The sequence below is a fragment of the Drosophila navojoa genome, chromosome X (assembly GCF_054131105.1).
Source record: "Drosophila navojoa isolate 15081-1374.11 chromosome X, UAZ_NAV_1.0, whole genome shotgun sequence".
Lineage (NCBI taxonomy): Eukaryota > Metazoa > Arthropoda > Insecta > Diptera > Drosophilidae > Drosophila > Drosophila navojoa.
In genome coordinates this window covers 9,006,336-9,025,000 of record NC_142895.1, presented here as the reverse complement: position 1 = coordinate 9,025,000, position 18,665 = coordinate 9,006,336, and the positions used below count along the sequence as shown (strand labels likewise).

At 37.8% G+C, this 18,665-nt stretch overlaps 2 protein-coding genes and 2 long non-coding RNA genes across 5 annotated transcripts in view; 1 reads left to right on the top strand and 3 right to left on the bottom strand.

Moving 5' to 3' along the window:
• LOC149090583 (uncharacterized) overlaps positions 1 to 12,249 on the bottom strand; it is a 17,969-nt gene extending 5,720 nt beyond the window's left edge. The window contains exon 1 of the long non-coding RNA XR_016197362.1: positions 12,106 to 12,249. This is a non-coding gene — a long non-coding RNA (uncharacterized LOC149090583). The remainder of the gene's footprint in view (positions 1 to 12,105) is intronic.
• Positions 6,120 to 7,093, bottom strand: bou (glycosylphosphatidylinositol anchored membrane protein boudin). The gene has a single exon (XM_018110414.3). It carries the CDS (start codon positions 6,857 to 6,859, stop codon positions 6,407 to 6,409), a length of 453 nt encoding a protein of 150 aa, XP_017965903.1. The 5' UTR covers positions 6,860 to 7,093; the 3' UTR covers positions 6,120 to 6,406.
• A 466-nt stretch (positions 12,250 to 12,715) lies between the features above and the next one.
• Positions 12,716 to 18,665, top strand: part of ogre (optic ganglion reduced) — a 15,639-nt gene continuing 9,689 nt past the window's right edge. The window contains exons 1-2 of one of the 2 annotated variants that reach the window (XM_089264138.1): positions 12,716 to 12,851; positions 13,195 to 13,672. The gene's annotated coding sequence lies outside the window, so the exon portion shown is untranslated. Of the gene's footprint in view, positions 13,673 to 18,665 lie in introns of both variants that reach the window. The other variant, XM_089264137.1, reaches the window with a different exon arrangement.
• LOC149090582 (uncharacterized) overlaps positions 14,349 to 18,665 on the bottom strand; it is a 24,532-nt gene continuing 20,215 nt past the window's right edge. Inside the window, exon 2 of the long non-coding RNA XR_016197360.1 lies at positions 14,349 to 15,201. This is a non-coding gene — a long non-coding RNA (uncharacterized LOC149090582). The remainder of the gene's footprint in view (positions 15,202 to 18,665) is intronic.

Here is an 18,665-nt window from a genome sequence, read left to right as displayed (position 1 = left end):
CTATATCTATATCTATCTCTATAGTTTTCAGTTTGATATATCTTATTTAATTTTCTTTATATTTCCCAACCTAAACGCGTCAAATAAAATTTCTTTGTTCCGGTTTCCATGTTTTGGGGTAGCATGGGAATATTTCCGCGTCGCCTTTGTGTCTTTGTTCCGGGTATCAAAATGCGACTCCTGGAGCAATGACGAAATACCAACCACGAATTGCATACGCCGTAGGTCAGTTCGACTCACAAAAAACAAAGAGAGAGGCGAACGATAAAGAGAGAGAGAGAGAGAGAGAGAGAGAGAGAGAGAGAGAGCGCGAGAGAGGAAGTGAAAATTTCCACTCAAAATCTCAGTACAGTACGCAAAGGACAAAGGAAAGCGCTCTTTACCTGTGTGCTCTCCAGCTCACTCTCTCTGCTTCCCTCCCTCTCTCTCTCTCTCTCTTTCTCTTTGTCTGTTTCTCTAACTGCAGGATCAAGCGTAATGGGGGTAGCAACCCTCGAAATGACGTCGCAGCAGCCCGAAACAGCGCACAAAGCAAACGACGAAATTCGCACCCGCAACACGGAAGAAGGGCGAAACGCGTCATCCAATATACATATACATATATATATGTATACTTGTATATATGTATATATGTGTAACCCACCCGATTTCCAGGAAGCGAAAAATGCATTCGGATATTTTACGTCTTTGGACAACAGCAAGCAGAACAAGGAAGAAACCATCGAAAAACGCATATGGAATACCCTAACAAAATTTTTCCAGGTTTTTTTGGATGAAAAATCAAACCTAAATATATTTATATAGATGTAAATATTAATAGATTTAAAATATTAATATATAAAATACCAAGGAATAAAAATACATTTATAATTCCCAATCCTTTCATAATCAAATCGGATTTTAGTGATATTTGTACATGTAAGAGATTAAATAATAATATGTGCAAAACAACTTGGAATTCAAATCTAAAATATGACAGAAAATAAATTTTAAAAAATAAAAAACTTCTGACAATTTTTAATGAAAGTTAATACTAGAGCTTATGCATTTAATTATTGTTCGACTACTCACAAATACTTTTTAAACCCTGAAGCCATCGAAAATGGAAAATAAAAGGAATGCAGAAGGGAGGGTTCAGGGTATCTCCTAGTCGAGCAGTCTCGTCTAGAGCCTTCTTACTTGTGCTAATTGTTAACAAGAAATCTAATCGACAGAAAAAAAAACCCATAAATGTTTCTAAATAATCCATTTTTCTCTGTAATGAATCTAAAGCTAAGCAATAAAATAAATACATACATATATGTATGTACATATGTATGTATGTATGTATGTATGTATGTATGTATATATGCAATTGAAACGCGCGTGTTGAACCGCAAAGTAAGCGAACCACAAAACGAATCAAAGTCTGAACCACAAAATGCGATATGTTTTGGCTTGATATAGAATTGGCTGTAATATTGTAGACAAATAGATATAACTAGAATAAATCAAAGACTTTCATTACATTATATCGAACTGTTAAGGTTTTGAGTAAACAGAACTTGAATGAGATATTATTAATCTATATATATATATTAGAATCTGTTTATAGCGACTCCGTCCGACGTAGAGCGTCCGTATCTAGACAAACTCATGTATATGAGCAGAGCTTAAACGCTTATAACATCAAGCACGCTCAAGGGACCGTCGTTATAGCCGGAATCGACTGTATATCGTATATAGACATACATATATAAATATATATATCTGAATATATATATCTGAATATATATTCATCTGCTTCATAGAACACATTTCACTGTTATTTTACATAGAGTAATCAAATTACCCCGCTGGCAGGGTATAAATAGTCTAACGAGCTAGGGGTTAGGGGTAATGCGATGTAGAAATTTTAGGGTTGTTTACACTCTTTATTATGTCTCTGTGTGTCTGTCTGTCTGTGTGTGTGTATGTGTGTGTGTGTGTGTAACATGTGGCACGTTCTAATGTGGTTTTTACTGCCCGGAAATTTCAATGCGTCGCGTCTCTACAGATTTTGTTCGTAGCTCTGCTTTTGGTCTCTGTCTCTGTCTCTGTCTCTGTCTTGGTCTGGGATCTATTTCCGTTTTTATGGCATCGCCTTTGTCTGCCCTTCTATTTTTATCGGCTGGTGCGCTTTGCTGAGCACTTCGCATTGCATTGCTGCCGCGCTTGGCAGTGACCTTGAACAGCTGCGGCTGCTGCTTCCCTCCAGCATACCCGATGCAGTTCGCGTCTCGCTCTTACCCTGCCTCATCTTTCTCGAACATGCGACTCCTGTCTCCGTCGCGTCGCGTCTCATCACTGGGTGTCTGGGCGTATCAGGCAATGCTATTGACCTCTCGCCTTTCGAAATAGCGCCGGCACAAACAGCCGCTCGACTGATGCAGCATCAAATACCCTGTAATTTTTGCAGAGGTCAAAAAATCTGAAAAAATTTCCCTTCCTCTGTCTTATGTCTGCCGGATATTACTGAGTATGCCTAGTGGGTATTACAATTCTTTGGTAGATGAACGCTTCAGCAGAGATGCCCCTCCACTGGCATAGCTCAAATTTACAGGGTATTCAACCAATAGGTTTCTCTGATTACTGATCTCTTATGTATTTATAGAGTTTCCCGTAAATGTTTACATTGTACAAATAAAGGCTCGATTTGTTATCATTATGTAGAAATCATTTGAATGCTAGAGATTGCGACTCATCTGCCTTTCGTAATATATAAACATTATGCAATGAAAATTATAGGGTATGAAAAGTGGGTAGCTGTTATTTTTACCTTTTTTTTAACGAAGAGTTCATTTAGCTATCCGTTTATATCACTAAATTACAAGGTATGTATGACTGTCCATTTGATTGTGTGTGAAAATATTTAAGATATGGATATCCATATCTCTATCCATAGCTCTATTTTTTATACAATACTTTGAAATTACAGGGTATTCCAATATAATAATTTCCTGCTTATATTTATGGAAGCGCTACTCGAACTGCACAAGAAATTAGATACAAAAAAAAGTATATATATAGTGTATATATATCCACTATTTATACCCTGGAATTGTTTTTCCCTGCATTCGCAACCTATTTCCCAAGAATTTCCCAATAATTTCTTTTCTGCTTACCTTCTTTTGCCCCGCTCCCAGCGAACTCTGTAATTGTGCGCTCAATTACAGGGTATAGCACAGATTATATTACATAATAATGATGTGGCCTCGTTACGCGACCGATTATCAGCCTATAACCTTTCGAGCAGGAAATCGGATGCCAAAACACATTTGTAACTGACGTCAATTCCAGATTAAGAAGGCGAAACCTATCTGCTTCCATTTGCCAAGAATCGAGCTCGAATTCAAAATCGAAATCCCAGCTTGTTGTTGTTGTTGTTGTTGTTGTTGCTGAGGAAATTGGATGCCATTGAGTGGCAGTCAACGATGCAGCCCACTTGACTGAGCTGTCAACGATCCGCACTATGAAAACCAACTGTTCAGTTAATATGCAACATACGATATTTAGAACAGTTATGCGATATTAACAAATATCAATGAGCCGCATTAGTTGCACGTAAAATCGAAAACAATAATTAAACAGAGCCGGAATCTGTGCGCTGCCAGATTAGCGATACAATACAATACTAGGAAATTGATAGATATACATATGTATATTTCTGAGTAGAAAAACATATACACATGTGTACATACATATATATTTTAGAATTTCTTTATAAATTAAAGATTATAGATTATAGATAGTTAACATATATAAGCCAAATTAAATCAGATAATGGAAAATCCAATTAAGCTGCAATTTTTAGTTTTTTATCTAAACATATTCCAACAATAATATTTTTCTATTATTATTATTATTATTATTATTATTATTATTATTATTATTATTATTATTATTTTTTTTTTTTTTTTTTTTTTTTTTTTTTTTTTTTTTTTTGAGAAGAATAAAACAGAGTCCAATAGAAAACAGTTTAGCAGTCTAGTACTAATAATATAGGAAATAATGCTAAATAGGCTTAGTTAGTTCTGATATATAGTGCAGAAGAGCGCACTTCTGTACATTTTTGTTAATGTTGAATATTTATTATTTATATTTATTTATATTTATATATATATTAATATATTTTCTATATTCATAGGGCCAGAATCATAAATCTTTTTCTATGGAACTCTCTTTGTCCCTTCACATTCTTCTTTTACTTTGAATATGTTCTAAATACATATATTCTATGGAGTTACAGCCCTCAAATACTTGTCTATTAGATTCCTGTTTTCTGTAAAAAAAAAAATAATTATAAATAAACAAAATTTTTATTCTAGATTATAATCATATTTTTTTTATATTTTATTTATAAATATATTTTGAAATAGCATAAAAAACTATGAAACCTTTTTCTCTAATCTTTATTTAATATAATTTAAACCCACTGTTGCTCTACGATAGGTATTTCAGATGTATTATATTATATACATTTCTTATATAAGATCAATTATAAATAATAATTCATATCTCCAATAAAAACTACTAGCCCACAATGTAAGTGTAACAAATTTCAGCAATATGGCTCTAGTAAATTCTCAGTTCACATAGGTCTATATGAGTAAGTGTTAAATATGGATAGAAAGCGATGTCAATATAAGAACCGAAATTTTGTTATCAAGCGTTCCAAGCTCACTTTCACAGATATACTTTAAGAGTATACTATATGTATATACATCAATTTCAATATGTATGTACATATACTTGGTTTCGTCTGATGCGGCAATGTCAGAGAAGTCAATTGAAATGGAAAAAAGTCTGCAGAGCCGGGCCGGGCCCAATTGCTGTGCGACACACGTAGATTAGTCGCAGAGACGCGACTGATAAGAAGCAACAAGAGTGAGCGAGGCCTCGATTAGAGGCTGAGCGCACGAGTGCTATATATAGAGCATACATATTATATGTGTTATGTGTGATCTATGCCGTAGCTGGTATTATTATTATTTTGGGTGGTTGGGCTTGTCCGCCCAGGCGTTGAGACAAATTAGCGCCTCAATGACAATGATAGCCCCTCAAGGCGCTTTCAATTTAGGCAATTACGCAACTGTAAATGGAACTGGAATTGGAATCGGAATAGGAATTGGGAATTGAGCATGGAACTTGGAATTGGAATGTGAATCGGAATTGGAACGTGGGCGGCAAATACCTAGCATCAAATCAATATTCATATATATGAGACTTGGCTTCTCAATCAAGAAATAACCTCAAATTGAGCCGCATTAAATGATTCTCGCTTAATGAAATGTCAATATCAATTTTATTTTCATCTTTAATCTTTCGATCCGATTCGATTCGTATTGCCAACCGCACAGGTTGCAATCCGCTTGATTGAGGGTCGCTCGTCGTCAGACAGCCTCAAGGCAAATTGGCTGGCAGCGATGACAACTTTCAAACTAGTACAAAAATTCTATGCAGCAAATCAACCGTGAGATACCCCTTAAAGTTGAAAAATGTTATCCAAATTACAGTTGTTTTTTTTTTTTCAGATTTAACCTGAGATATTTCGAATATGCCTTGAAGACTTTAAAATAATTCTAGGCTTAAAACCAAGGTTTATTATTGATTACAGGGTATAACAAGTCGTACCTTAGCCGCTATATTTGCTGCAGTTGAGACTTTTAATATTTTTTTTAATAATCTCCAAGCGAATTAATAGCTTTTTTCCATAATTTTGAAGACAGGGTATTCCTAGTCGTGCAGCAGTGCATCAATTTCAGCATTCGAGGGTATTTAGAGTCGTATATGGCACAAAAATGTATTCCATAGCTGCTGTCCAGTGAACAGAAATGCAACCAAAGTTGAATTCAACAGTAATATACCCTAATTTGAATATTTACCAATTACAGGGTATCATGCGTCGTTGAAATGTATGTCACAGCAGTTACAGTTGCAGTGGCAATCGCATAGATCAATCTGTCGATTAGCCAATATTGCCGCAAAGCTATCAAATTGTAAGCCGCAAGACCTCCACACACGCCACCCCTCCCCCAAGTTTCTCTCTCGCTCTCTCTGCTGAGACGTGTGCCATGCCCAATGACAATTAAAAAGCCGCCTTTTTTTCTTTATTTATGTGTGGGAATCTTTACTCATGTTCAACTTAGCTTAACTTACGTATGTATATAAAAAAAAAAAAAATTACATTTTTGTTTGTATAAAAAAAAAATTGAAGAAGGAGAAGAAGACGAGAAGAAAAAACAAATATAAGACGCATAAGTAATCAAAGCCAACAACACGCTGTTTGCTGTTTGCTGTTTGTTTGTCCGCTTTGTTTACAAAGCTCTGTTTAAGCTACGCTCTCTCGCTCTCGCTCTCGCTCTGCCACTCTGTCTCTTGTCCGCTCTCAGCAGCGTTGCCAGACAGTCGTCAGCGTGAGCAGCGCCAGCGCCACACCCCATGCGCTGCGGCTGCTGCTGGCCAATTGATTGGAGTGATTGCAGCCATCCGTATCGCAGGTGTAGATGCAGCTGCGATAATCCATGCGATCGCCCTTATTGCGCACATAGTCACAATAGTTGCCCAAATCCTTGGAGCTGCAGAAACGTTTCGCCCCAATGCCGCCCTCAAAGCGGCCCACATGCTTCACACAGAACGTGGCGCCATGGACGCTCGAACAGTTCTGCGGCTGGATATCGGGCTGATCGAAGCGATCAAACCATTCGCCGCACTGGAACGGATTCTTCGTGTCGCTCGCATCGCATACGTAACACTCAATTGCCAAGGTGCACTGCAGGCGGCAGCAGCACCAGAGCAGCGCCGTTAACAGCAGCGCTGGCAGCATTGGCATTTTCTTCATTATTGTTGGTGTTGTTATTGTTGTTGTTGCTTTTTTTCGGATTGCACAATGTAGCTCTGCTAGAGTGATGACGCACTAAGCGCGCGCGCACATACACACACGCACACACAGGCAGAGAGGCACACGCACACACGCACACAGATAGAAGATAGAAACGAAGAGACGGCGATGAGAGACCAAAGTCGGCGTCGTCAGCAAATGCCAAGCTTGTACTGAAGCGTTGTTTTAACTTCGTTTCTGTTCGTTTCAGTTGTTGCTAGCAGCGAGCAGCACACACACACACACACACACACACACACACGCGCGCGCTTAGGCAGTTAGCCGAGTGCGCGTGTATAAGTTGAGCGCTTGCTAGCGCTCTCTCTCGCTCACCTGCTGTTAGACTCGACTGTTATTCTAGCCCTAGCTGTTTTATCAGCTGTGTGTACGGCTGCATCCTTTTGCTGGCGCCCTCTGGCGTGCCATCTGAGCTCAGCCGTTTATCGTTAATCGAAACTTGTTGCTTGGCAACACACCAGCGAATGCCAATGCAAGGCAACAGGTATGCCGCATACATACACACACACACACATACAGACACTAGTTTGGCTCCCCCGTTGGCGTTCTGATTGGAATCTCATTGGAGTTGCTATTGGAAACGTCATCGTTGGGTTCTTTGGGCCCGCTTTGGCAACGTCAGCGAGTTTCGCTGGCAGCCAAAGCAAGAATCGACGAGGGCATTCAACTTGACTGAGACAAAAGCTCTACACACACACACACACACACACGACAAAGCAAACAAGGTAAAAACAGCTTTGTATACCCTGTACTTATGCAAAAACAGAGTTCAATATCCTAAAGATTATTTATATAGCAGGCAAGTGAATGCAGTTTAAATCTCACTGATCGTTTATTATTATTATCGAGCGCCGAATTGGACTATCAATGCCTTCACCTACTCATATCGATTATCCGCTATAGATAACTATCGATAACAATCGAAAACCTGCATTGCTTAAACATACAATATGTCATTTATTTCCCATTAGTGATCATTTATATGATATCGATAAATATCGATAACAAATTGAACTGACCACTAATTAAGTCCAGAGACATCGAATTTGATAAGAGACATAGGACTTACGAAAGTAAAAAGCAAAAAGAAGGGTATCTTGCGCTTGGGCACTCCCAACTCACCTGACAACGAGTCGACAACGAGTATTGCCCACAAAAAAAAAGCATTGTCAACGATCAGATCGGCAGACAGAGTTTGTAAAATGCAGAAGGTGGAAAGGTGGGCACCAAGCTCGGCTCCGGCTAGGTGCCAGCACTCTGCCACCTGCCCCCTGGCCCCTGCCCCAGCCCCCAACCACATGCCAACTTATGTTCCACCCGTCCCCTCCCCTTCACCCTTGAAAACAGGGCCAAGCCTTAAAAAAAACCCACACGACCCAACTTCAGGTTTTCTCTTTATGGTTTATGCTTGATACTAGCGACTGGCCTGTCCCATGTAGAATGCGACATGCGGCATTCAGTGTGTGGCATGCAGCATGTATGCGTGTGTGTGTGTGTGTGTGCAAGAATTGCTCAATCTGCAGCTCAAACAAGACATTTTTAATGGCCTTCCATTAAGGATAGTTCCATTTATATAGCAAAAGCTTGAGCGCCTTTGGAAAACCCAAACGCAGCTTGAACCGGATCAACAGAAACTATATATGTATGTATTATATATATAAATCTATTATCATAATTTTATCATCTATTATAGAAATTGTACATACATATATGCATATTCTATACGATCTGCAAAGTTGAAAGAAAACAAGTGAAGCCAAAGCTGAGAACAACTCTTTGACTATGAAATGAGTCGATCCATAAAAAGAACAAACTCTTAAATCTTTGACGACTATCAACAGCAAAAACCCACTTGAGTTTAGAAGTTCCCATAACTCGACTTTCAAGTCCAATATGCATTAGGGATAGTCGTCATCTATTAGTGTTTGTTTTCAGTTCATCAGCGATCGAGTGCTTGAGTTTTTATTTTTATATTTTTTCAAATTTTTATAAATTATCGAGATATGCTTAAGCACTTGAAAACTATATCGCTTCGGTTTTTTTTATATGGCCCAAGAGATATAGATGAAAGTAAAGAAATGCAGAAAGTTGAAGTCGGATGGGAGATGGATAGAGATAGGAGATGGGAGACGGAAGTTAATAGAAAATGGACCTAGGTGATATATTGAAGCATTTAATTGAAGGATAACAAGGTCTAGGCTTCACACATGTACATACCTACATACATACCTATATACCAGCTATCCATATACATATGTATTTATGTATAGAGTTTTGTGTAAATATTTGAATAGTCAGCATTATGGGCCGCAATTTCTGCGTACGTGACAAATGGAACGATCTACAGGAGAAGTTGCCCAACATATAGAGGCAGGCTGATGCAGCAAGGCGAGGTACAGTGCCTGCAGATGTTGCACTTACACACACATGCACATACATACATATATATATATATGTATATGCATGTGTGTGCATGTATGGCATATGCCACATGCTGACGGCCTCGTATATATGTATGTATATATGTATATGTATAAATTGTGCACTTTGATCTACACACTTGGTGACTTTTAGGCGAGTGCATAATTGAAAAAAAATACAGAAAGCAGGCGCCCAGGCTGCCACGTCGCATGCACACAGAAGAGAGAGAGAGAGAGAGAGAGAGAGAGAGAGAGAGAGAGAGAGAGAGACAGAATGAGAGAACGCGCTCAAGAGAGCACGTCTGGAGCGGGGCGGGTGCGCAGCAAAGTCAACAGCAGGGAAGCTGCATGCGGAAGCATAAAAAGGAAGTGACTAAAAAGGGAGAATTGAGTAAAAGAGAGCCTTGCATTTGAGTGGAATAGGCAAGGCGGTGAATTGAGCGCGAATGTACCAAGAGACGAGCATAAGCCAAACAAAGAGATGGCGGGAGGAGGAGCGACTCAGAAAGAGAGGCAGGGAGGAAGGTGAGGCAACACGCCGCCAGGCTCAATCAGGAAAACAACACATGAATAGCGTTCAGCATCGGCTCAAGTCGAAGTGCAAGGCAAAGAAAAGAGACAAGCACACACACACGCACACACAAACACGCACACACACGCTCGTACACACACATTAATCAATGTCACGTACATTAGTCCGTGCACCCACAAAGCAAAAAGACAGTTATCGAAATGTTTATCGGTTAACGGGCATACGTGCACAACAAAGCCAAGTGAAAGGTACAGCAAGATATATACATATATGTATGTATATACATACACACATACAGCCACAAGCATGTACATACACACACGACAAGTCGGACTTACGTTCGGGCCTGGGGGGCATAATGACAACGCACTTGAATTATTTCAACATTACGAAAGTGGCGCAGTTTATGGTGGGACCATTAAAAAGGCCAAGACCAGCAAGACGATCATGTTAAAGAAGCAGAAGCAGAAGAAGAAGAAGGAGGCAAGACAACACTGGAATTAATAAAACAAAACAAAAAGTGTATTGAGGGCGTCCTCGACTAGAAGATAGCCTAGAAAACATTAGGCATAAGCAGTGTCATTGTCATTAATATGAACATTGTCAGTTTTAGAGGCATTATCATTATCATGATCATATCGTGATCAATGCAATTATCGTATTGTTGTCTTTGTCCTTATTATTGATTGTCATTGTCATTATCATTCTCATTGTCATTGTCATTGTCATTAGCACTAGCATTAGCATTAGCATTAGCATATCATTGTCATTGTCATTGTCATTGTCATTGTCATTGTCATTGTCATTGTCATTGCCATTGTCATTGTCATTGTCATTGTCATTGTCATTGTCATTGTCATTGTCAATGTCATTGTCATTGTCATTGTCATTGTCATTGTCATTGTCATTGTCATTGTCATTGTCATTATCATTATCATTATCATTATCATTGTCATTGTCATTGTCATTGTCATTGTCATTGTCATTGTCATTGTCATTGTCATTGTCATTGTCATTGTCATTGTCATTGTCATTGTCATTGTCATTGTCATTGTCATTGTCATTGTCATTGTCATTGTCATTGTCATTGTCATTATCATTATCATTATCATTGTCATTGTCATTGTCATTGTCATTGTCATTGTCATTGTCATTATCATTATCATTGTCATTGTCATTGTCATTGTCATTGTCATTGTCATTGTCATTGTCATTATCATTCTCATTGTTATTGTCATTATCATTATCATTATCATTCTCATTCTCATTCTCATTAGCATTAGCATTGTCATTACATGTATTATAATCATAATCATTTCCACTAACACCCTTTAGATTTTATGAACATTTACAGGGTATTCAAATACGTATTACACGCGCTCACTGCATGATACGACCACATGTGGGGCAAAAGGGCCGAGGGATATTTCGGTAGGTGGGGCGGGGCGTGCAGACGTTTGGGCCAGGCATGTCTTGAACTGGTATCACGCCGACGACTCAGACAGAAAGCCCTATAAATTGCGTTGCACACGCGCAGCTCGTAGCGGTAAATGTGGTTAAATGCAAACTACTCCAACCTAACTGTAATCGGAGAGCTGCCATATTGATTGAATGACTGATGAACCGAACTGATGACTGATGAAAGCTGAGCCAACAACATCGATGGCGTTATGGTCACAGCGGGTCGCATTTAGTATAAAGGATATACATAGATCATGCACCCAAACACTCACAGTTAGCTCCCATTGCAGTGTTGATAAACGGTAGAGCATATATGTATGTATGTATGTATGTACTATATTTAGAGTAACAAAAAAGCTTGAAAGCTACATACATATTACAAATATGTTTTTCATAAAGTGCTAGAATTTTTTTTTCTTATTTTTATGTTATTTACTGCTAGACATTTTTAATAATTTCTTCATATTTATTTTTAAATTATTCCTCGAATTTATATATTTCATATCAAATTGACAGCTTTATATTATATTATTTATAGAGCAAAGCAAAGTCGATTTGCTTACTTCTAAAGCCTCTTCCAACTTTCCTCTTCTACCTCTCCCTTCTACCCTTTTAATAAAAGCAAAAAATAAAGAGCTGCCGAAAAAAAATAAAATTAAATTCAACACCATTTAAATTACCAGTTTTTCTTCTTACCGCATTTTTATAACAAACCAAAAAAGGTAAAATTAAAAAAAAAAAAATGGTAAGAAAAGAAGCAGAAGAGAAAACCTTACCTTTCGAAATGTGATTTTAAATTGAAGACAGGAAAGCGAGAAAAAAGGCAAACGCAACAACAAGACCACAACGTGAAATTCGAAACATTAACAAAAAACAAACTATACATACATACATAAATATAGAAATACATACATATATATGAACATATATGTTTGTAAATATGTATGTGTGTGTGTGTAAAGAAGTCAAGCAATCAAGCAGAAGTAAGTAGAAGCAGTACTTTGTAACCAACGACGACAAAGCTGAGGTAAATGAGCGCAGCTCTAACAAAGTTAAGCTCAAGAGAGCGTTACAACTGGCTTAAATAGTGCTCAAAAGTGCGTGTACATGCGAGAGTGTGTCAGTGTGTGTGCGTGTGTCAGTGTGCATGCTCCAATTTATGCTATTGAGTGCGCGCACAGTTTAATCAAAGCTTACAAGAAAATCCAAAATAGAGAGAGAACGAACGAGAACAAATTGAACATCAGCCACAATACACACACACACACACACACACCCAAACACACCCAAGCCGCCAAGACGCGCACGCATAGCGTACGTGAGAGCGAGAGTATGCGCGCAAAGAGAGCGCACACAGAGACCGCGTGCACGGGAGCGGGAGTGGCTTGAAGCTGAGTTGAGTTGCGTTGCCGTATAGCCATTGAGCAGTTCAGTTTTGAGCGCAACAGCGAACGTGGCGCGCGCGTGTGAGATTTTTTTGTAGCAGCCGCAGCAGCAGCAGCAGGCAGCAGCAACGAAAAAGGTACGAAACGAAACGACGATAAGCAAGCGGCGGCAGTCGACGGCGACAGCAGCGCACGCTGGTCTCTGCTCAAATACAGTCGAAAAAGCGAGCTCAAAACAATTTCATTTCATTTTTTTAACTTCTGTTTTACGTTTGCCGCTGTTTCTGTTACTTCATTTTATTATTATTATTTGTTTTTATTTTTTTTTGCCTGTTGCAATTTTTTTTTTTGGTTGTATTTCCTGTGCATAGAACTGCAGTTACTCCTGTGAGCAAAGAAACTGGACAATCTATACAGTTAGAACGCGCGTTTATTTTGGGTCTTATTTTCATCATTTTGATTTTGGATTTTGGGTTTCAGTTGCGCGTGTTCGGCTGCAGCAACTGCAACGCAACGACGCGACGCGCGCGTTTTACGCACAGCTGCAACGGCAACAGCCACAACAACAACAGCAACAACAACAAAAACAACGTGTATACAAAAAATAAAATAATAATATAAAAGAATAAAACAGAGTGCAGCAGCCCTACAGCAACAACAACAAAAACCCTACAGGAGAACCTGTTCTGCTGCTGCTTTGTCTTTGAGTGTATGTGTGTGAGTGTGTGTGTGTAGCACCGCTGTTTATGCAAATTCGCTGCATAGTAACAACAACAACAACAAAAACAACAACACTCGCACAGCTGGCAGCTGATTTTTGCAGCGCAGCAACAATAACACAACAGCCCCACACAATGAAAATTCAGCTGAACCACAACGACAACAACAACAACATCAACAGCAGCAAACACTAAAAGAGACCAACGCAAGGGACAACAACGTTTTTTTTTTCGCGTAAGTCACAAATCTACCTCTCCTTTCCATTAACAATCTTAATGCATATGCGCGCGCGCGTGTGTGTGTGTGTGTGTGAATGAGGGAGCCAGAGAGAGCGAGAGAGTGTGAGCGCTCTCAAAGGTTAAGCTCAAGCTCAAGATTAACAGTTCTAATTAGCAGTACTCTAAGCTGCTCTTATGTAAACATTTAACCGTACCAATTGGGTGCAAACTATTATTGTATATTGTATTATTATAAAAATTGCAATTTATATGTAATATACATTATATTTGGGAAATTTTTTTCTCAATTTATTCATTGTTAAATCTTTTTTTAAGAAATTGAAAAAAAATATATTTTTGTTTTGATACCTAACAAAATTTTACCGGGTTTAAAAAAAAAACATAAACATATTTTTTAATGAACTACAAATGAAAAGAAAATCATTTATTTTACATTTTTCATTCAATTTAATTTGATAAATTTTAGAGATTTAAATATAAATATTTAAAAAAAAAATTAAAAAAATACAAATAAAATACATGTATGTATTTTTTTTCTCAATAGCAAAATTAAATTTAAAAAAATATATATATTTTAATAAACAAATATAAATATTTATATAATTTGTTTAAATCAAAATAAACAATCAAATGAGTATTAACTTATTTCTACTACTGAGAAATAGCAGAATAATATATTTTTTTTAAATAACTTTATTGCAAATTTTGGAGTCCCAAGTTTATAAATGTAAAAATCGAAACTTATAACATTTCACCCATTTAATATCCTGTAATATTTCTCTTTAGTTCTTAAGCCGTTTTTAGTTACGCTTTGCCGCCCTGTTTGATTAATCTTAATTATTTCCTCACTTATCTTGGCTTCTTTCTCTCAATTAGTGCACCCATTGGCATATCTTTCTTTGTGTTCCAGAAGTTTGAATTTCCACAGTTCTTTTGTTTTCATTCTTCAAGAACAATTTTCAGCTGCAGCTTCAATTTTTTCTCTTTCTTTTGGTCTCACGTTTTAAATATCAAGAAGATATCTGGGTTTTTATTCACATCTTCTACATGTATCTGCCTCTATCTCTCGCTTCTCTCTCTCTCTCTCTCTCTCTCTCTATCTATCTATCTCTCCCTCTTGCTTTGACACTGAGCTTCATCTTTTTAGCATCTGCAGCGGCTTTAAGCCAAAGATGTTTCTCATTAGTGCCGCTTTCCACTTGTCGGATCCCTCGGTTCTCGGTTCTCGGCTCTCGCCTCTCGCCTACCCACTCTCCATCCTCAGTACCTCCCTCCCGGCCCGTTCCGTGCGACGGAAATGGTCAATTGAAGCCGCACAGAGGCAACTCATTGTTTCGATTGCAGCGTCCACAGTTCGAATTGTCCCGCTCGCTGAGCAGCTCCCTAATACTAGTGTTGGTTTTATTTTTTTCTTCTGTTTTTTTTTTTTTTGTTTATTTTTTTTTTTAATGTCTGCGGTTTTTACGAGCCCAACATGTGAGTGAGGGCGGACGATGGGCCGGCAAGGGGTGGGCAGTTTATGAAGTACCTGGAAAAACGATAATATATTAATCTCAGCTATCAAGTCCAGCCTGTTTTTTTTTTTTTTTTTTTTAATTAGAGATCTTGAGTTTCATCTGTGTGTTTTATCTCTAACCAACGCATAAATCAAAGTGCTTTATGAGCCGAGCTTCTGTAGCTCAGCGAGACGCAGCTTAAAATTTTCTGGTCTGAGTTATATATATTTTATAGCCTCGAATAAAGGAAGCTAAGCTCGGATTTTTCATTTGTAATTAAGTAAAAATAAACTTGAGTTGAATGAAGCGCACTTAAATTAAAAAAAAAAAAGGATTTGACTAATGCCAAATAAAAATTGCATAGGACATAGATTTAAGAGAAGTTTAGAAGAGTTTTGATTAAAGTAAGATAAAGGAAAAAGAAAAATATGTGAGAAATGTTTAGAATGAAATGCGGAGTTTAGGACTTGAGCTAAAGCTGATTAAAGTATTATATGGTGAAATCAATTTATCTTGCCTAATTTTATATGATATATATAGACGACACATGTAGCTCTTCGAAACTGAATGTTATTAGAAGTTTAAGTAAAGATTAGACATTAAAGCAAATTATTAATAAATTAGTAATATGTAAAGTAGAGTCATATTATCTCTATGATCTATTAAAGTTTATTCAAGCTGAACATAGATAAATAAAAGCTTTGCTCAAGTAGAGTAAATTATAATGTATGATAAGCTTTTGGAAAGTGGCTCTACATTAAAGGAGCTTTAAGCACATGAGAACTAGGATTAAGACAAAAATGTTTACTATGGGAATATATTGTACATATATCAATGCAGATATCTAAATAGTTCGAGCTACTCTCGTTATTTTCCAATTGAAGTTTGCTGCCATCTGCCGGCTGCAGAGTCATCGAAGGTAGCCAAACAAAGCGACAAAGCGCGAGAGGGAGGGAGAGAGACAGAGAGAGAGAGAGAGAGAGAGTGAGAGAGAGAGGGAACAGGGAGAAAACCCAAACAAAGGAATGCAGAGAGGGAGAAAAAAGATGTAGATGCAGGTAGCAAAAGTGATAGAGTGTGGCAAGGGAGGGAGGGGCGACGAGGGAAGCAGAGGGGGAGAGTTAAGCACTTCCGCTTGGCCAAGCAGCTGGCCAACAACAACAACAACAACAACAGCAGCCGAACAATGCAATTAAAGCCACATGAATTTGGTTTTCCAACTAGTGACATCACAAATCTAATGAATATGACTAACTAAAAAACTCTGTTCGACTCCAACTTCGATTCGGACTCTGACAAAGTATTCATGTTAAGGTTAAACGTGTAAAGCTCTCAGCATTCTAATTGCATGACAAACAAGCAGATAAACAACGTTAACTAAAAGCATTACCGATGCAAATGCATAGTCGGAACTTGAATTGAACTGAGCGACCAGCTAGCTAACCTGTAAAGTCTAGTCTAGTCAGACTTGACTGGACATCAAGTCTATGTAAACAGAAAAGATTCTAAGAGTATTCAGGATAAATCATGAAATAAATATGTTAGAAAGTTTCTCAACGATTCACATCATCAACGATTCTTTAAGGTATATAAGGTATATACTATATACTGAAAAAGTATTTCTTTTGCATTGGGAATACTAATAGCATTACTCATCAGCATTGCCATCAGTGTTACCAATTTCAATTAGCACTCTGACTAGATTTGGCATTTATTTACATACATATATGATCATAATCGATATTATATTTGTTGGCCCAGCTCTTTAGCATTAGCATGATTATTATCAAGCTAGGCATCTCAATTGTAATGAAATGATTAGCTTGAGATTGCTTAGTTCCATTGTTATTGGCAGTATCATAGACATTTGCATTTGCAGTATCAGGAGCATAGCTCATTAGCATTTGCATTATTATGAAAGATTATCATTATCATTGTTTTTCTACTTGCATCATCATTATGATTTTCCTTCATTTGCTTCATTATTAACAAGCTAACTTAAGCATAGTAATTGCAAGTATCATTATAGCAATTCTGGGTATTATCATTAGCATCATCATAGGCGCAGCTCATCGGCATCACTATGAATTTCAAATTGATTGTCTTTATCATTATCATTAGCATCATAATATGAGCATTAGCATAAGTCTAAAAGTTATTCTGATCATTAGGCACTAGCAATTATCATTAGAATTATCATAAGTATACTTCATTAGCTTCATTATTCTTAAATGTTTATATTTTTCATTATCATTATCCTTAGCATTAGTCTTGTCATTATCAGCATTAGGATTAGCATCAGTTTAGTTAAGTTAGATTCATTATTATTATTAGCATTCATAATTAGTATTGTTATACTACTAATTTTAGTAGTAGAGTGCATTAGCATAAGCATTAGTGAGTGCATAAGCATTAGCATTAGTGAGTGCATTAGCATTAGCATTAGTGAGTGCATTAGCATTAGCATTAGCATTAGCATTAGCATTAGCATTAGCATTAGCATTAGCATTAGCATTAGTATTAGTATTGGTATTAGTTTATTTTTTCCCATTTCCCCATTATTATTAAATTATAATTCTTATTATTTTTATCATTATTTGTATTAACATTATTATTATCATTATTATTATCATTATTATGATCATTATTATTGTACATCGTACCGTCACACACATGCCCCACTGTGTTACTTAATGCCTGCCAATGTCTGGCATACCCCATGCAAGCATTTCCCCTTTTAATTTAAATCAGAAATTCTATTTCAATTTTTTTTTTTTTTTTCGGATTTTAAAATTCTGTCTAAGGCACGTAATACTGCCCGACGCCGACGACCTTTGCAATGCGACACCTGCACTCGGTTCAGCTAACAGCTGCCATGTCAACATCACACCCACCCCCCTTCGCCACCACTCCCCCGCCATTTGCCACGCCTGTTCGGCCCCCTACTTTTGGGTATGCTCTAAGTGTGCATAGAAATTGCGATTTTTCGCACATAACTTTTGCCTCGCTTTCCATGGCCTTGGCAATGAATTGCAAACGCCCCACTTGCAGCACGATAACAGAGAGAGAGAGGGGTGGAGAGCTAGGGGGGGCGTCTGTGTGTTTGTTTTTTGTGCATGTGGCGGTCATTGTTGCGGCTGCCTGTTGCGGTTAATTGTTGCAGTTGCATTCGCCTTGCCCGTAGCCAGCGAAGCGTGTGGAATAAACAGGAAAACAGTGGCCAAAATAAGGGGGAAGATCGAGGGGTAAACACACACATGTGTGTGTGTGTGTGTGTGTGTGTGTGTGTGTGATGGAACCAGCAGGGTGTCAATGGAATAGTTAGTTAGAAGCTGAACGATCGCAATACGTATACATAGATAGATACATAGATAGCTAGGCTAGCAACACGATATAAAGCAGAGCACAGGTGGTACAGTGAGGGGCGGGGGGAGGGGGGGGGGGGGGGGAAGGGGAAGTCAGCAAGGGAACAGAAGCAAGGTGAAAAAGGGGTTAA

Bases quoted from the DNA above. Each gene is read 5' to 3' on its own strand.
- bou (XM_018110414.3), bottom strand. From the start codon at position 6,859: ATGAAGAAAATGCCAATGCTGCCAGCGCTGCTGTTAACGGCGCTGCTC.